We start from the raw sequence: 17069 nt of genomic DNA, 5'->3' as shown, positions 1-17069 counted from the left end.
CGTCTGGCTTGCAAGTAAGTAAGCCCTGGCCGAAATTGCTCTCTTGCTGCAGGCCCGCCGTCGCACCTGCGCTCGGCCGACCGCGGCCAGATTGACGGAGAAGACAGAGGCCGAGGGACACTTGCGCGTCGGCGGGAGTTTACAGGCTATCGCTTCTCGGCCTTTTGGCTAAGATCAAGTGTAGTATCTGTTCTTATCAGTTTAATATCTGATACGTCCCCTATCTGGGGACCAAATATTAAATTGATTTTTGGAACAGGGAGATGGAACAGGGGCTTGCTCCGTCCACTCCACGCATCGACCTGGTATTGCAGTGCTTCCGGGAGCGGTGCAGCTTCCCCTCTTTGGGGTGGGAAGTCGCAAAAGTCAAAAGCAGAAAAAGTTTTCGCACCACTTTCAGCCGTGCTGTCTTTCCGTTGTAGAGCCGCTCGGGCTCGCCCTTGTCGTGCCGCCGCCTTACTTTTCACCCGCTCGCTGGCCGGCCGCGCCGCAGGCTAAGCAGCCGCCTTCGGGGGTGTTTTTCGCTCTGCGTTTGCATGTCAAAATTGTGTTTTTCTTTCTTATTTGCATATGGGGACGTGCCCTGGATTTCAGGGCGGGGCCTCGCCACCTTTCCCGCTCTGCAGCTGACCTGGACCGTGCTGCACCCTGTTGGATTTCTGAGCCACTGCGCCCGCCCCCGTTGGAAAAGGAGGGGGGAGGGGACACCGCAAGCCCCGCCGGCGCGCTCCTGCGCGCCGCCCGGTTGGTTAATTGCTCGCAAAATGCAAATGCTTTCATGGCGTCATCTCCGCCGAAGGGAAGGGGGTGCCATACGGGCACGGCTTTTCGTCTGGCTTGCAAGTAAGTAAGCCCTGGCCGAAATTGCTCTCTTGCTGCAGGCCCGCCGTCGCACCTGCGCTCGGCCGACCGCGGCCAGATTGACGGAGAAGACAGAGGCCGAGGGACACTTGCGCGTCGGCGGGAGTTTACAGGCTATCGCTTCTCGGCCTTTTGGCTAAGATCAAGTGTAGTATCTGTTCTTATCAGTTTAATATCTGATACGTCCCCTATCTGCGATCGTCCCCTATCTGGGGACCAAATATTAAATTGATTTTTGGAACAGGGAGATGGAACAGGGGCTTGCTCCGTCCACTCCACGCATCGACCTGGTATTGCAGTGCTTCCGGGAGCGGTGCAGCTTCCCCTCTTTGGGGTGGGAAGTCGCAAAAGTCAAAAGCAGAAAAAGTTTTCGCACCACTTTCAGCCGTGCTGTCTTTCCGTTGTAGAGCCGCTCGGGCTCGCCCTTGTCGTGCCGCCGCCTTACTTTTCACCCGCTCGCTGGCCGGCCGCGCCGCAGGCTAAGCAGCCGCTTCGGGGGTGTTTTTCGCTCTGCGTTTGCATGTCAAAATTGTGTTTTTCTTTCTTATTTGCATATGGGGACGTGCCCTGGATTTCAGGGCGGGGCCTCGCCACCTTTCCCGCTCTGCAGCTGACCTGGACCGTGCTGCACCCTGTTGGATTTCTGAGCCACTGCGCCCGCCCCCGTTGGAAAAGGAGGGGGGAGGGGACACCGCAAGCCCCGCCGGCGCGCTCCTGCGCGCCGCCCGGTTGGTTAATTTGCTCGCAAAATGCAAATGCTTTCATGGCGTCATCTCCGCCGAAGGGAAGGGGGTGCCATACGGGCACGGCTTTTCGTCTGGCTTGCAAGTAAGTAAGCCCTGGCCGAAATTGCTCTCTTGCTGCAGGCCCGCCGTCGCACCTGCGCTCGGCCGACCGCGGCCAGATTGACGGAGAAGACAGAGGCCGAGGGACACTTGCGCGTCGGCGGGAGTTTACAGGCTATCGCTTCTCGGCCTTTTGGCTAAGATCAAGTGTAGTATCTGTTCTTATCAGTTTAATATCTGATACGTCCCCTATCTGGGGACCAAATATTAAATTGATTTTTGGAACAGGAGATGGAACAGGGGCTTGCTCCGTCCACTCCACGCATCGACCTGGTATTGCAGTGCTTCCGGGAGCGGTGCAGCTTCCCCTCTTTGGGGTGGGAAGTCGCAAAAGTCAAAAGCAGAAAAAGTTTTCGCACCACTTTCAGCCGTGCTGTCTTTCCGTTGTAGAGCCGCTCGGGCTCGCCCTTGTCGTGCCGCCGCCTTACTTTTCACCCGCTCGCTGGCCGGCCGCGCCGCAGGCTAAGCAGCCGCCTTCGGGGGTGTTTTTCGCTCTGCGTTTGCATGTCAAAATTGTGTTTTTCTTTCTTATTTGCATATGGGGACGTGCCCTGGATTTCAGGGCGGGGCCTCGCCACCTTTCCCGCTCTGCAGCTGACCTGGACCGTGCTGCACCCTGTTGGATTTCTGAGCCACTGCGCCCGCCCCCGTTGGAAAAGGAGGGGGGAGGGGACACCGCAAGCCCCGCCGGCGCGCTCCTGCGCGCCGCCCGGTTGGTTAATTGCTCGCAAAATGCAAATGCTTTCATGGCGTCATCTCCGCCGAAGGGAAGGGGGTGCCATACGGGCACGGCTTTTCGTCTGGCTTGCAAGTAAGTAAGCCCTGGCCGAAATTGCTCTCTTGCTGCAGGCCCGCCGTCGCACCTGCGCTCGGCCGACCGCGGCCAGATTGACGGAGAAGACAGAGGCCGAGGGACACTTGCGCGTCGGCGGGAGTTTACAGGCTATCGCTTCTCGGCCTTTTGGCTAAGATCAAGTGTAGTATCTGTTCTTATCAGTTTAATATCTGATACGTCCCCTATCTGGGGACCAAATATTAAATTGATTTTTGGAACAGGGAGATGGAACAGGGGCTTGCTCCGTCCACTCCACGCATCGACCTGGTATTGCAGTGCTTCCGGGAGCGGTGCAGCTTCCCCTCTTTGGGGTGGGAAGTCGCAAAAGTCAAAAGCAGAAAAAGTTTTCGCACCACTTTCAGCCGTGCTGTCTTTCCGTTGTAGAGCCGCTCGGGCTCGCCCTTGTCGTGCCGCCGCCTTACTTTTCACCCGCTCGCTGGCCGGCCGCGCCGCAGGCTAAGCAGCCGCCTTCGGGGGTGTTTTTCGCTCTGCGTTTGCATGTCAAAATTGTGTTTTTCTTTCTTATTTGCATATGGGGACGTGCCCTGGATTTCAGGGCGGGGCCTCGCCACCTTTCCCGCTCTGCAGCTGACCTGGACCGTGCTGCACCCTGTTGGATTTCTGAGCCACTGCGCCCGCCCCCGTTGGAAAAGGAGGGGGGAGGGGACACCGCAAGCCCCGCCGGCGCGCTCCTGCGCGCCGCCCGGTTGGTTAATTGCTCGCAAAATGCAAATGCTTTCATGGCGTCATCTCCGCCGAAGGGAAGGGGGTGCCATACGGGCACGGCTTTTCGTCTGGCTTGCAAGTAAGTAAGCCCTGGCCGAAATTGCTCTCTTGCTGCAGGCCCGCCGTCGCACCTGCGCTCGGCCGACCGCGGCCAGATTGACGGAGAAGACAGAGGCCGAGGGACACTTGCGCGTCGGCGGGAGTTTACAGGCTATCGCTTCTCGGCCTTTTGGCTAAGATCAAGTGTAGTATCTGTTCTTATCAGTTTAATATCTGATACGTCCCCTATCTGGGGACCAAATATTAAATTGATTTTTGGAACAGGGAGATGGAACAGGGGCTTGCTCCGTCCACTCCACGCATCGACCTGGTATTGCAGTGCTTCCGGGAGCGGTGCAGCTTCCCCTCTTTGGGGTGGGAAGTCGCAAAAGTCAAAAGCAGAAAAAGTTTTCGCACCACTTTCAGCCGTGCTGTCTTTCCGTTGTAGAGCCGCTCGGGCTCGCCCTTGTCGTGCCGCCGCCTTACTTTTCACCCGCTCGCTGGCCGGCCGCGCCGCAGGCTAAGCAGCCGCCTTCGGGGGTGTTTTTCGCTCTGCGTTTGCATGTCAAAATTGTGTTTTTCTTTCTTATTTGCATATGGGGACGTGCCCTGGATTTCAGGGCGGGGCCTCGCCACCTTTCCCGCTCTGCAGCTGACCTGGACCGTGCTGCACCCTGTTGGATTTCTGAGCCACTGCGCCCGCCCCCGTTGGAAAAGGAGGGGGGAGGGGACACCGCAAGCCCCGCCGGCGCGCTCCTGCGCGCCGCCCGGTTGGTTAATTGCTCGCAAAATGCAAATGCTTTCATGGCGTCATCTCCGCCGAAGGGAAGGGGGTGCCATACGGGCACGGCTTTTCGTCTGGCTTGCAAGTAAGTAAGCCCTGGCCGAAATTGCTCTCTTGCTGCAGGCCCGCCGTCGCACCTGCGCTCGGCCGACCGCGGCCAGATTGACGGAGAAGACAGAGGCCGAGGGACACTTGCGCGTCGGCGGGAGTTTACAGGCTATCGCTTCTCGGCCTTTTGGCTAAGATCAAGTGTAGTATCTGTTCTTATCAGTTTAATATCTGATACGTCCCCTATCTGGGGACCAAATATTAAATTGATTTTTGGAACAGGGAGATGGAACAGGGGCTTGCTCCGTCCACTCCACGCATCGACCTGGTATTGCAGTGCTTCCGGGAGCGGTGCAGCTTCCCCTCTTTGGGGTGGGAAGTCGCAAAAGTCAAAAGCAGAAAAAGTTTTCGCACCACTTTCAGCCGTGCTGTCTTTCCGTTGTAGAGCCGCTCGGGCTCGCCCTTGTCGTGCCGCCGCCTTACTTTTCACCCGCTCGCTGGCCGGCCGCGCCGCAGGCTAAGCAGCCGCCTTCGGGGGTGTTTTTCGCTCTGCGTTTGCATGTCAAAATTGTGTTTTTCTTTCTTATTTGCATATGGGGACGTGCCCTGGATTTCAGGGCGGGGCCTCGCCACCTTTCCCGCTCTGCAGCTGACCTGGACCGTGCTGCACCCTGTTGGATTTCTGAGCCACTGCGCCCGCCCCCGTTGGAAAAGGAGGGGGGAGGGGACACCGCAAGCCCCGCCGGCGCGCTCCTGCGCGCCGCCCGGTTGGTTAATTGCTCGCAAAATGCAAATGCTTTCATGGCGTCATCTCCGCCGAAGGGAAGGGGGTGCCATACGGGCACGGCTTTTCGTCTGGCTTGCAAGTAAGTAAGCCCTGGCCGAAATTGCTCTCTTGCTGCAGGCCCGCCGTCGCACCTGCGCTCGGCCGACCGCGGCCAGATTGACGGAGAAGACAGAGGCCGAGGGACACTTGCGCGTCGGCGGGAGTTTACAGGCTATCGCTTCTCGGCCTTTTGGCTAAGATCAAGTGTAGTATCTGTTCTTATCAGTTTAATATCTGATACGTCCCCTATCTGGGGACCAAATATTAAATTGATTTTTGGAACAGGGAGATGGAACAGGGGCTTGCTCCGTCCACTCCACGCATCGACCTGGTATTGCAGTGCTTCCGGGAGCGGTGCAGCTTCCCCTCTTTGGGGTGGGAAGTCGCAAAAGTCAAAAGCAGAAAAAGTTTTCGCACCACTTTCAGCCGTGCTGTCTTTCCGTTGTAGAGCCGCTCGGGCTCGCCCTTGTCGTGCCGCCGCCTTACTTTTCACCCGCTCGCTGGCCGGCCGCGCCGCAGGCTAAGCAGCCGCCTTCGGGGGTGTTTTTCGCTCTGCGTTTGCATGTCAAAATTGTGTTTTTCTTTCTTATTTGCATATGGGGACGTGCCCTGGATTTCAGGGCGGGGCCTCGCCACCTTTCCCGCTCTGCAGCTGACCTGGACCGTGCTGCACCCTGTTGGATTTCTGAGCCACTGCGCCCGCCCCCGTTGGAAAAGGAGGGGGGAGGGGACACCGCAAGCCCCGCCGGCGCGCTCCTGCGCGCCGCCCGGTTGGTTAATTGCTCGCAAAATGCAAATGCTTTCATGGCGTCATCTCCGCCGAAGGGAAGGGGGTGCCATACGGGCACGGCTTTTCGTCTGGCTTGCAAGTAAGTAAGCCCTGGCCGAAATTGCTCTCTTGCTGCAGGCCCGCCGTCGCACCTGCGCTCGGCCGACCGCGGCCAGATTGACGGAGAAGACAGAGGCCGAGGGACACTTGCGCGTCGGCGGGAGTTTACAGGCTATCGCTTCTCGGCCTTTTGGCTAAGATCAAGTGTAGTATCTGTTCTTATCAGTTTAATATCTGATACGTCCCCTATCTGGGGACCAAATATTAAATTGATTTTTGGAACAGGGAGATGGAACAGGGGCTTGCTCCGTCCACTCCACGCATCGACCTGGTATTGCAGTGCTTCCGGGAGCGGTGCAGCTTCCCCTCTTTGGGGTGGGAAGTCGCAAAAGTCAAAAGCAGAAAAAGTTTTCGCACCACTTTCAGCCGTGCTGTCTTTCCGTTGTAGAGCCGCTCGGGCTCGCCCTTGTCGTGCCGCCGCCTTACTTTTCACCCGCTCGCTGGCCGGCCGCGCCGCAGGCTAAGCAGCCGCCTTCGGGGGTGTTTTTCGCTCTGCGTTTGCATGTCAAAATTGTGTTTTTCTTTCTTATTTGCATATGGGGACGTGCCCTGGATTTCAGGGCGGGGCCTCGCCACCTTTCCCGCTCTGCAGCTGACCTGGACCGTGCTGCACCCTGTTGGATTTCTGAGCCACTGCGCCCGCCCCCGTTGGAAAAGGAGGGGGGAGGGGACACCGCAAGCCCCGCCGGCGCGCTCCTGCGCGCCGCCCGGTTGGTTAATTGCTCGCAAAATGCAAATGCTTTCATGGCGTCATCTCCGCCGAAGGGAAGGGGGTGCCATACGGGCACGGCTTTTCGTCTGGCTTGCAAGTAAGTAAGCCCTGGCCGAAATTGCTCTCTTGCTGCAGGCCCGCCGTCGCACCTGCGCTCGGCCGACCGCGGCCAGATTGACGGAGAAGACAGAGGCCGAGGGACACTTGCGCGTCGGCGGGAGTTTACAGGCTATCGCTTCTCGGCCTTTTGGCTAAGATCAAGTGTAGTATCTGTTCTTATCAGTTTAATATCTGATACGTCCCCTATCTGGGGACCAAATATTAAATTGATTTTTGGAACAGGGAGATGGAACAGGGGCTTGCTCCGTCCACTCCACGCATCGACCTGGTATTGCAGTGCTTCCGGGAGCGGTGCAGCTTCCCCTCTTTGGGGTGGGAAGTCGCAAAAGTCAAAAGCAGAAAAAGTTTTCGCACCACTTTCAGCCGTGCTGTCTTTCCGTTGTAGAGCCGCTCGGGCTCGCCCTTGTCGTGCCGCCGCCTTACTTTTCACCCGCTCGCTGGCCGGCCGCGCCGCAGGCTAAGCAGCCGCCTTCGGGGGTGTTTTTCGCTCTGCGTTTGCATGTCAAAATTGTGTTTTTCTTTCTTATTTGCATATGGGGACGTGCCCTGGATTTCAGGGCGGGGCCTCGCCACCTTTCCCGCTCTGCAGCTGACCTGGACCGTGCTGCACCCTGTTGGATTTCTGAGCCACTGCGCCCGCCCCCGTTGGAAAAGGAGGGGGGAGGGGACACCGCAAGCCCCGCCGGCGCGCTCCTGCGCGCCGCCCGGTTGGTTAATTGCTCGCAAAATGCAAATGCTTTCATGGCGTCATCTCCGCCGAAGGGAAGGGGGTGCCATACGGGCACGGCTTTTCGTCTGGCTTGCAAGTAAGTAAGCCCTGGCCGAAATTGCTCTCTTGCTGCAGGCCCGCCGTCGCACCTGCGCTCGGCCGACCGCGGCCAGATTGACGGAGAAGACAGAGGCCGAGGGACACTTGCGCGTCGGCGGGAGTTTACAGGCTATCGCTTCTCGGCCTTTTGGCTAAGATCAAGTGTAGTATCTGTTCTTATCAGTTTAATATCTGATACGTCCCCTATCTGGGGACCAAATATTAAATTGATTTTTGGAACAGGGAGATGGAACAGGGGCTTGCTCCGTCCACTCCACGCATCGACCTGGTATTGCAGTGCTTCCGGGAGCGGTGCAGCTTCCCCTCTTTGGGGTGGGAAGTCGCAAAAGTCAAAAGCAGAAAAAGTTTTCGCACCACTTTCAGCCGTGCTGTCTTTCCGTTGTAGAGCCGCTCGGGCTCGCCCTTGTCGTGCCGCCGCCTTACTTTTCACCCGCTCGCTGGCCGGCCGCGCCGCAGGCTAAGCAGCCGCCTTCGGGGGTGTTTTTCGCTCTGCGTTTGCATGTCAAAATTGTGTTTTTCTTTCTTATTTGCATATGGGGACGTGCCCTGGATTTCAGGGCGGGGCCTCGCCACCTTTCCCGCTCTGCAGCTGACCTGGACCGTGCTGCACCCTGTTGGATTTCTGAGCCACTGCGCCCGCCCCCGTTGGAAAAGGAGGGGGGAGGGGACACCGCAAGCCCCGCCGGCGCGCTCCTGCGCGCCGCCCGGTTGGTTAATTGCTCGCAAAATGCAAATGCTTTCGAAGGGAAGGGGGTGCCATACGGGCACGGCTTTTCGTCTGGCTTGCAAGTAAGTAAGCCCTGGCCGAAATTGCTCTCTTGCTGCAGGCCCGCCGTCGCACCTGCGCTCGGCCGACCGCGGCCAGATTGACGGAGAAGACAGAGGCCGAGGGACACTTGCGCGTCGGCGGGAGTTTACAGGCTATCGCTTCTCGGCCTTTTGGCTAAGATCAAGTGTAGTATCTGTTCTTATCAGTTTAATATCTGATACGTCCCCTATCTGGGGACCAAATATTAAATTGATTTTTGGAACAGGGAGATGGAACAGGGGCTTGCTCCGTCCACTCCACGCATCGACCTGGTATTGCAGTGCTTCCGGGAGCGGTGCAGCTTCCCCTCTTTGGGGTGGGAAGTCGCAAAAGTCAAAAGCAGAAAAAGTTTTCGCACCACTTTCAGCCGTGCTGTCTTTCCGTTGTAGAGCCGCTCGGGCTCGCCCTTGTCGTGCCGCCGCCTTACTTTTCACCCGCTCGCTGGCCGGCCGCGCCGCAGGCTAAGCAGCCGCCTTCGGGGGTGTTTTTCGCTCTGCGTTTGCATGTCAAAATTGTGTTTTTCTTTCTTATTTGCATATGGGGACGTGCCCTGGATTTCAGGGCGGGGCCTCGCCACCTTTCCCGCTCTGCAGCTGACCTGGACCGTGCTGCACCCTGTTGGATTTCTGAGCCACTGCGCCCGCCCCCGTTGGAAAAGGAGGGGGGAGGGGACACCGCAAGCCCCGCCGGCGCGCTCCTGCGCGCCGCCCGGTTGGTTAATTGCTCGCAAAATGCAAATGCTTTCATGGCGTCATCTCCGCCGAAGGGAAGGGGGTGCCATACGGGCACGGCTTTTCGTCTGGCTTGCAAGTAAGTAAGCCCTGGCCGAAATTGCTCTCTTGCTGCAGGCCCGCCGTCGCACCTGCGCTCGGCCGACCGCGGCCAGATTGACGGAGAAGACAGAGGCCGAGGGACACTTGCGCGTCGGCGGGAGTTTACAGGCTATCGCTTCTCGGCCTTTTGGCTAAGATCAAGTGTAGTATCTGTTCTTATCAGTATCTGCTTGATTCTGATGCTAATTGACCTTGTGTCGCGATACTGGTGTTTCTGGTTTGGCTGCATTTTCATGCTGGCTTCGGCCTTGATCCAATCAGAGCAGAGCGATCTGCATAGATGGAGACTGACGGAGCAGAGAGCGAGGAAACCCGAGAAAGGAGCTATCGGGAGCAGAAACCGAGGCCGCCGGAGGAGGAGCGATTGCGGGAGCCCGGAGTGGAGAGCGACCTGCAGCGCGAGGTGGCGGCCGACCATGCAGCGAGGTCGAGAGCCTGCAGCGGAGAGCGATCGGCAGGCGAGAGGGCGGCCAACGAAGGAGCGAGCTCGGGAGGCCGGGGCGGAGAGCGATTGGCAGGCATGACGTCGGCCAATGAGGAAGCGAGCCCGGGACTCCAGGGCGGAGAGCGATTGGCAGGCGAGACGAGGGCCAAGCAAGCAGCAAGCTTGGCAGCCCGGGGCAGAGAGCGATTGGCAGGCGCGACGGCGGCCAATGGAACAGCGAGCTCGAGAGCCTGGAGTGACGGGCGACCTGCAAGCGAGATTGCAGCAAACCGAGGAGCGAGACAGGGAGTCCGGAACACTGTCCGAGTCACAGTGAAGAAGGTGGAGGGACAATCGCCCATCGACCGCTCCCTTTTTGTGAAGAGGATCTTGACCGGATGCTGCGGATTCCAAGTTGCGGATATCTTCGCTCTGCAGGATTTCCCCAGCAGTGGACATTTTGATGTGACGTTCAGGAACGTCGCGGCATGCCTGAAATTTCTGCAGGCAGTTAAGGAAAAGGGGAGTGAAACGCTGCTTTCAGTTATGACTGCCGAGCCTCTATTCACTCTCCCAACACAAAGAAACCGGGTGGTCACTGTACACATGTACAACCCGCACATCCCTGTGGTCGATGTGCTGACGTTCCTCGGCAGATACGTCGACAGTGTCGGGAACAGCGTTGACGTAAATGACCTGTTTGGGATCTGGACCAGCAAACGCCAGATCAAAGTAACCCTGAAAGTGGATGCCAAAGGAGCCATCCAGCACCTCCCCTCCAGCTTCGCCATCGGTGGAAGCCGGGGCTACATGGTGTACGCGGGACAACCCAGGGTGTGTCGAACCTGCGGGAGATCCGGGCACGTGGCGGCGACCTGCACTGTCACCATCTGTCGCAACTGCAAGCAGGAAGGCCACCAGACGAAGGATTGCAAGGAGAGCAAGTGCTGCAACTTGTGCGGGGAGACAGGCCATCTCTACAAGGCCTGCCCAAGGCGCAGCAGCAGCTATGCGCAGGCAATTAAAGGACCTGTCAACAAGGCCGCCTCAAAGGAGACCAGCACTGCTCCCACCGCAGAGGCCCTCACTGGAAACGACCAAACCCAGGCAACCAGCACTCAGCCTCCTCCCCAACAGCCAGAGACCATGGAAGAGGAGGCAGCTGGAGAACAACAACTGGGAGAATGGCAGGAGGTCAAACGAAAGAACAAAAAAAAAAGCCTCCCCCAAAGAGAGAGGCTGCCAAAGTCCAGGCCTGTGGAAAAAAGGCGGCACGCGCCCCAAACGGGCAACACCAGCAGCTGCTCATCTGATGAGGAAGGGCAAGAAAAGAACAGTCACCAACAACAAAAAAAGTGGCTGAGCGAAAAGAAACAAACAGGAGTGATCACCGTGCCCCAGGACACCGGTAGCAACGAAGGGCACAACGCAGCCCAGCTCCAGACCGCCGGGAGCGGCCAAGTTCCCGACGCTCCCCAGCTCCAGACCGCCGGGAGTGGCCAAGTGCCCGACGCTCCCCAGCTCCAGACCGCCGGGAGCGGCCAAGTGCCCGACGCTCCCCAGCTCCAGACCGCCGGGAGCGGCCAAGAGCCCGACGCCCCCCAGCTACAGACCGCCGGGAGCGGCCAAGTGCCCGACGTCCCCCAGCTCCAGACCGCCGGGGGCGGCCAAGTGCCCGACGCTCCCCAGCTCCAGACAACCGGGAGCAGCGGAGCGTCCACCATACCCCAGCTCCGGGAAACCGGGAGCAATGAAGCGACCGATGCACACCTGCTCCGGGAAACCGGGAGCCACGACACCACAGGCGACAGGCTGAGGGAAGAACCACCCACGAATGAGGAAGTCTTCTTCTCACCGCCGTCATCCCCCTGCCGGTACAGCAACCCCTCAAGAGACCAGGGCGAGTTCCTCAGCCCAGGGCAAGTACAGTTTTTCTCTGACACTGTGTGTATGCAGGTCCAGCCCCAAGGGATGGAAACAGCATAAAGGACTGCTTATTAAAATGGGACTTGAACTCTATTTAAAATTTAAAATGGGTTTAAAAATTGCAAGCATAAACGTGCGTAGCATCAAAAGCACGACGCGATGTGTTTCCACCTTGGGGTACCTTGCCAAGGTCAAGGCCGACCTACTGTTCCTGCAGGAGTGCGGCCTACCGCACTTCAGCAACTACAGGCAGTGGTCGCGATGGTGGCCCCACGGCCAATCGATCTGGTCAGGAGGCAACGATTGCCGTGCCTCCGGCCTGGGTATTCTGCTGCGGGGAGGTGACTTCACCATCACCGAAGTTAAGGAGGTGGTGGGTGGCCGCCTCCTCGCAGCAGACGTACTGTACAAGAATGCCCCGCTCAGGCTGATCAATGTGTACGCCCCGGCTCTCAAGAACGAGCGGCTGGCCGTCTTCCAGCAGCTACCGCTGCTGCTGGCGACGTCCAGGCCGGTTATTCTGGGCGGTGACTTCAACTGCATCATCGATGCGGCTGGGCGATCCGGCAGAGCCGACAGCAAACTGGACGCCACGTCCAGACTCCTGATGGAAGCGGTAAAAGACGCCAAGCTGCACGACATCTTCAACAACCCTGCAGATGGAGCGCCGCGCAGATACACCTGGTCCAGGCCAGACGGGTCTGTCCGTTCCAGGATAGACTTCCTGTTTGTGTCCCAAGCTCTCTCGGTCAGATCCACCGACGTCAAGCCGGTGTTCTTCTCTGACCACTGCCTCTTACTAGCCGACTGTCACCCACAGGAAGACCAGAAAGTAGGCAGAGGGATATGGAAGCTGAACGTGAAACTGTTGACCCCAGAAAACATTGAGGAACTCAAAAGGGATTACAAAGGTTGGAGAACCGTGAAACCCCTCTTTGATTCCCCGGCGCACTGGTGGGAAACGATCAAGACCAACATCAAGAGGTTCTTCATCCTCAAAGGTGTTCAGAAGGCGAGAGAGGGACAGAGGGAAATGTCCCGACTCCAGAAAAGCATGCAGAATCTGCTCCTGCTGCAGTCGATGGGAGTCAATGTCGGGGAGGAACTCCAAGAGGTGAAGGGCCAGCAAGCCTCGCTCTACGCCTCAGAGTCCTCCAAGATCATCTTCCGCTCCAGAGTCCGCTCCGTGGAGCAGGACGAGACGTGCTCGCGTTTCTTCTTCCAAAAGGTACACAGAGGGAGCTCTGTGATCCACAGCCTGAAGGAGGAAGACGGCTCTGTGACGTCCTCGCAGCCTGACATGCGAAGGATCAGCAAATCCTTTTATGCCGGGCTGTACGACGCGAAGCCCACAGACAGCGCGGCCTCCCAGTCTTTCCTGTCGTCTATCTCGGAGGAGCTAGACGACAGCAAGCGGGAGAGTCTGGATCACCCGCTAACTCTGGACGAGCTGACAAAGGCCGTCCGGTCCTTCGAGACGAGTAAAACTCCCGGAAGCGACGGCCTACCGGTCGAGTTGTATTCGGCTCTGTGGGACTGGATGGGCCCAGACCTGCTGGAAGTGTACGGGGGTATGCTTCTGGCTGGCAGCATGTCAGAATCGATGAGGAAAGGCATCATCACCCTCATCTACAAGCAGAAAGGGGAGAGGGAAGAAATCAGAAACTGGCGGCCCATTTCGCTGCTTAATGTGGACTACAAGATTCTGTCCAAGGTCATCGCCAACAGGGTCAAGTCTGCTCTGGAGCTGGTGATCCACCCGGATCAGACCTGTGCCGTACCCGGCAGGAAGATCTCTGATAGCCTCGCGCTACTCAGGGATACGATCGCCTACGTGCGGGACAGGGGGGTGCACACCTGCTTAATCAGCTTGGACCAGGAGAAGGCTTTCGACAGAATATCGCACACGTACATGATGGACGTGCTCTCCAAAATGGGGTTTGGGGAGGGAATCTGCAATTGGATCCAACTGCTCTACACAGACATCAGTAGCGCAGTCCTAATCAACGGGTGGGAATCAGAAAGCTTCCCGATCAAATCTGGAGTCAGGCAGGGCTGTCCTCTCTCCTCCGTCTTGTTCGTGTGTTGTATCGAACCCTTTGCCCAATCCATCAGAAGGGATTCGAGCATTGGAGGGGTGACGATCCCAGGCAGCGGAGGCACTCAGGTTAAGACCTCCCTGTACATGGATGACGTCGCCGTCTTTTGCTCGGATCCGCTGTCGGTCCGCAGACTGCTGAGCATCTGCGACCAATTTGAACTGGCCTCGGGAGCGAAAGTAAATCGCAGCAAAAGCGAGGCCATGTTCTTTGGGAACTGGGCCGACCGATCCTTTGTCCCCTTCACCGTCAGGTCAGATTACCTGAAGGTGCTGGGAATATGGTTCGGAGCGGCTGGGGCATGCACAAAAAACTGGGAGGAGCGTATCTCCAAGGCACGCCAGAAACTGGGAATGTGGGAGCAGCGCTCCCTGTCGATCGTGGGAAAGAACCTGGTCATCAGGTGCGAAGTGCTGTCAGTGCTGCTGTACGTGGCGCAGGTGTGGCCCATACCCCGACCCTGCGCCGCCGCAGTCACCCGAGCCGTCTTCCACTTTATCTGGAGATCGAAAATGGACCGTGTCCGGAGGGACACGATGTACAAATCTCCAGAGAAAGGGGGAAAGAACGTACCAAACGTCGCCCTCATCCTGATGGCCACCTTTGTGTGCGGCTGCATCAAACTGTGCACGGACCCTCAGTACGCAAACACCAAGTGTCACTACGTGCTGAGGTTCTACCTGACCCCGGTGTTGCGAAGGATGGGTCTGGCGACGCTGCCGCGGAACGCTCCATCCAGTTGGACCGTGCCAGACCACCTGTCCTTCGTGGAAAAGTTTTTCACGGCAAACACCTTTGACCACAAAGCTGTCAAGCAGTGGTCAGCACGAAACGTCCTCGGGACCCTACGGGAAAAGGAGATGGTAGATCCTCTCGGATGGTTCCCTGAGCAGACTGTCGAAGTCATTTGGCAGAATGCCTCATCGCCAGAACTCACAAACAAGCACCAAGACGTAGCTTGGCTGGTGGTGAGAAGGGCCCTCCCCGTCAGATCCTTCATGCACTCCCGACGTCTCTGCTCCACCGCACGCTGTCCGCGAGGAGGCTGCGCTTGGGACGAGACCGTCATCCATCTCCTTCTGGAATGTGCCTTTGCACAGAAGGTCTGGAAAGAGATGCAGTGGTCTTTGTCGAGGTTCATCCCGAGCAGCTCGGTAACACAGGACTCTGTGCTCTACGGACTGTTCCCAGGGACGCACACCGAGACAAACATCAACTGCTGCTGGAAGATCATCAACTCGGTGAAAGACGCCCTTTGGTCTGCCCGAAACTTGCTGGTCTTCCAGAGCAAGGAGATGTCCACGACCGAGTGTTGCAGATTGGCACATTCCAAGGTCCGGGAGTACGTGCTGAGGGACGCACTAAAGGTTGGTGCCGCCGCCGCCAAGGCACGATGGGGAAGGGCCACAGTTTAAGGCCCTCCCGCCAGTGTACACTGAGGGGCTGAAACCAGTGGAAAACCCCCCCCTCGGGCCGCATGACGTACAAGTGTGTTAATTGTAAAGCACTTGTAATCTGTGAATGTAAATAGAGTACCATGTACTGCATTCATGTGTATTATTAAGCCATATATAATACGGTTGGTGGATTGTAAATGTAATGTATTTTGAGAAATGTTGGAATGCATCTCGGCCCCCCTTGGGCTGTATGACTGATAAAACATGTAATGAAAATGTACCTGTATGTGTAAAGAGAGTACCATGTACTGCTTTCATCTGTAATATGATTTGTGGAGTGTATATTGTTATATATTGAAACATGCTTTGATATATGTAATGATAAATGTAATGTAATTTGTAAATTGAGTGCCATGTGCTGAAGTTAATTTGCACTGTACCAGATGTGGACTGCATTGTCATGTACATGAACAAAGATTTTTATAAATAAAGCATATATATTGAAATAAAAAAAAAAAAAAAAATCTGTTCTTATCAGTTTAATATCTGATACGTCCCCTATCTGGGGACCAAATATTAAATTGATTTTTGGAACAGGGAGATGGAACAGGGGCTTGCTCCGTCCACTCCACGCATCGACCTGGTATTGCAGTGCTTCCGGGAGCGGTGCAGCTTCCCCTCTTTGGGGTGGGAAGTCGCAAAAGTCAAAAGCAGAAAAAGTTTTCGCACCACTTTCAGCCGTGCTGTCTTTCCGTTGTAGAGCCGCTCGGGCTCGCCCTTGTCGTGCCGCCGCCTTACTTTTCACCCGCTCGCTGGCCGGCCGCGCCGCAGGCTAAGCAGCCGCCTTCGGGGGTGTTTTTCGCTCTGCGTTTGCATGTCAAAATTGTGTTTTTCTTTCTTATTTGCATATGGGGACGTGCCCTGGATTTCAGGGCGGGGCCTCGCCACCTTTCCCGCTCTGCAGCTGACCTGGACCGTGCTGCACCCTGTTGGATTTCTGAGCCACTGCGCCCGCCCCCGTTGGAAAAGGAGGGGGGAGGGGACACCGCAAGCCCCGCCGGCGCGCTCCTGCGCGCCGCCCGGTTGGTTAATTGCTCGCAAAATGCAAATGCTTTCATGGCGTCATCTCCGCCGAAGGGAAGGGGGTGCCATACGGGCACGGCTTTTCGTCTGGCTTGCAAGTAAGTAAGCCCTGGCCGAAATTGCTCTCTTGCTGCAGGCCCGCCGTCGCACCTGCGCTCGGCCGACCGCGGCCAGATTGACGGAGAAGACAGAGGCCGAGGGACACTTGCGCGTCGGCGGGAGTTTACAGGCTATCGCTTCTCGGCCTTTTGGCTAAGATCAAGTGTAGTATCTGTTCTTATCAGTTTAATATCTGATACGTCCCCTATCTGGGGACCAAATATTAAATTGATTTTTGGAACAGGGAGATGGAACAGGGGCTTGCTCCGTCCACTCCACGCATCGACCTGGTATTGCAGTGCTTCCGGGAGCGGTGCAGCTTCCCCTCTTTGGGGTGGGAAGTCGCAAAAGTCAAAAGCAGAAAAAGTTTTCGCACCACTTTCAGCCGTGCTGTCTTTCCGTTGTAGAGCCGCTCGGGCTCGCCCTTGTCGTGCCGCCGCCTTACTTTTCACCCGCTCGCTGGCCGGCCGCGCCGCAGGCTAAGCAGCCGCCTTCGGGGGTGTTTTTCGCTCTGCGTTTGCATGTCAAAATTGTGTTTTTCTTTCTTATTTGCATATGGGGACGTGCCCTGGATTTCAGGGCGGGGCCTCGCCACCTTTCCCGCTCTGCAGCTGACCTGGACCGTGCTGCACCCTGTTGGATTTCTGAGCCACTGCGCCCGCCCCCGTTGGAAAAGGAGGGGGGAGGGGACACCGCAAGCCCCGCCGGCGCGCTCCTGCGCGCCGCCCGGTTGGTTAATTGCTCGCAAAATGCAAATGCTTTCATGGCGTCATCTCCGCCGAAGGGAAGGGGGTGCCATACGGGCACGGCTTTTCGTCTGGCTTGCAAGTAAGTAAGCCCTGGCCGAAATTGCTCTCTTGCTGCAGGCCCGCCGTCGCACCTGCGC

At 57.4% G+C, this 17069-nt stretch overlaps 1 protein-coding gene, 11 non-coding genes and 3 pseudogenes across 12 annotated transcripts; all 15 read left to right on the top strand.

The window, feature by feature from the left end:
* Nucleotides 1–148: 148 nt before the first annotated feature.
* LOC147099386 (U2 spliceosomal RNA) lies at nucleotides 149–339 on the top strand. The gene has a single exon (XR_015074059.1). It is a non-coding gene; the product is annotated as a U2 spliceosomal RNA (small nuclear RNA).
* A 638-nt stretch (nucleotides 340–977) lies between these two features.
* LOC147099385 (U2 spliceosomal RNA) lies at nucleotides 978–1185 on the top strand (annotated as a pseudogene).
* Nucleotides 1186–1823: 638 nt separating this feature from the next.
* LOC147099384 (U2 spliceosomal RNA) lies at nucleotides 1824–2013 on the top strand. Its single transcript, XR_015074089.1, has one exon. It is a non-coding gene; the product is annotated as a U2 spliceosomal RNA (small nuclear RNA).
* Nucleotides 2014–2651: 638 nt separating this feature from the next.
* Nucleotides 2652–2842, top strand: LOC147099383 (U2 spliceosomal RNA). Its single transcript, XR_015074058.1, has one exon. It is a non-coding gene; the product is annotated as a U2 spliceosomal RNA (small nuclear RNA).
* Nucleotides 2843–3480: 638 nt separating this feature from the next.
* LOC147099382 (U2 spliceosomal RNA) lies at nucleotides 3481–3671 on the top strand. Its single transcript, XR_015074056.1, has one exon. It is a non-coding gene; the product is annotated as a U2 spliceosomal RNA (small nuclear RNA).
* Nucleotides 3672–4309: 638 nt separating this feature from the next.
* LOC147099381 (U2 spliceosomal RNA) lies at nucleotides 4310–4500 on the top strand. The gene has a single exon (XR_015074055.1). It is a non-coding gene; the product is annotated as a U2 spliceosomal RNA (small nuclear RNA).
* Nucleotides 4501–5138: 638 nt separating this feature from the next.
* Nucleotides 5139–5329, top strand: LOC147099380 (U2 spliceosomal RNA). Its single transcript, XR_015074054.1, has one exon. It is a non-coding gene; the product is annotated as a U2 spliceosomal RNA (small nuclear RNA).
* A 638-nt stretch (nucleotides 5330–5967) lies between these two features.
* LOC147099379 (U2 spliceosomal RNA) lies at nucleotides 5968–6158 on the top strand. The gene has a single exon (XR_015074053.1). It is a non-coding gene; the product is annotated as a U2 spliceosomal RNA (small nuclear RNA).
* A 638-nt stretch (nucleotides 6159–6796) lies between these two features.
* On the top strand, nucleotides 6797–6987 carry LOC147099378 (U2 spliceosomal RNA). The gene has a single exon (XR_015074052.1). It is a non-coding gene; the product is annotated as a U2 spliceosomal RNA (small nuclear RNA).
* Nucleotides 6988–7625: 638 nt separating this feature from the next.
* LOC147099377 (U2 spliceosomal RNA) lies at nucleotides 7626–7816 on the top strand. The gene has a single exon (XR_015074050.1). It is a non-coding gene; the product is annotated as a U2 spliceosomal RNA (small nuclear RNA).
* Nucleotides 7817–8437: 621 nt separating this feature from the next.
* LOC147099376 (U2 spliceosomal RNA) lies at nucleotides 8438–8628 on the top strand. The gene has a single exon (XR_015074049.1). It is a non-coding gene; the product is annotated as a U2 spliceosomal RNA (small nuclear RNA).
* A 638-nt stretch (nucleotides 8629–9266) lies between these two features.
* On the top strand, nucleotides 9267–9413 carry LOC147099375 (U2 spliceosomal RNA; annotated as a pseudogene).
* Nucleotides 9414–13839: 4426 nt separating this feature from the next.
* Nucleotides 13840–15019, top strand: LOC147099374 (uncharacterized). The gene has a single exon (XM_085969311.1). The coding sequence runs from the start codon at nucleotides 13958–13960 to the stop codon at nucleotides 15017–15019; it is 1062 nt and encodes a 353-aa protein (XP_085825437.1). The 5' UTR covers nucleotides 13840–13957.
* A 454-nt stretch (nucleotides 15020–15473) lies between these two features.
* Nucleotides 15474–15678, top strand: LOC147099373 (U2 spliceosomal RNA; annotated as a pseudogene).
* A 638-nt stretch (nucleotides 15679–16316) lies between these two features.
* On the top strand, nucleotides 16317–16507 carry LOC147099372 (U2 spliceosomal RNA). Its single transcript, XR_015074048.1, has one exon. It is a non-coding gene; the product is annotated as a U2 spliceosomal RNA (small nuclear RNA).
* The last annotated feature ends 562 nt before the right edge of the window (nucleotides 16508–17069 follow it).

Source organism: Somniosus microcephalus, chromosome 28, assembly GCF_052327205.1.
Source record: "Somniosus microcephalus isolate GS21.2 chromosome 28, FLI_Smic_1.0, whole genome shotgun sequence".
NCBI classification, from domain to species: Eukaryota; Metazoa; Chordata; class Chondrichthyes; order Squaliformes; family Somniosidae; genus Somniosus; species Somniosus microcephalus.
Note: the sequence above shows the minus strand (reverse complement) of the source record. Positions and strands in the feature narration are given on the sequence as shown.

Coding starts and splice junctions, on each gene's coding strand:
- LOC147099374 (XM_085969311.1), top strand. CDS start 13,958: ATGTGGGAGCAGCGCTCCCTGTCGATCGTGGGAAAGAACCTGGTCATC.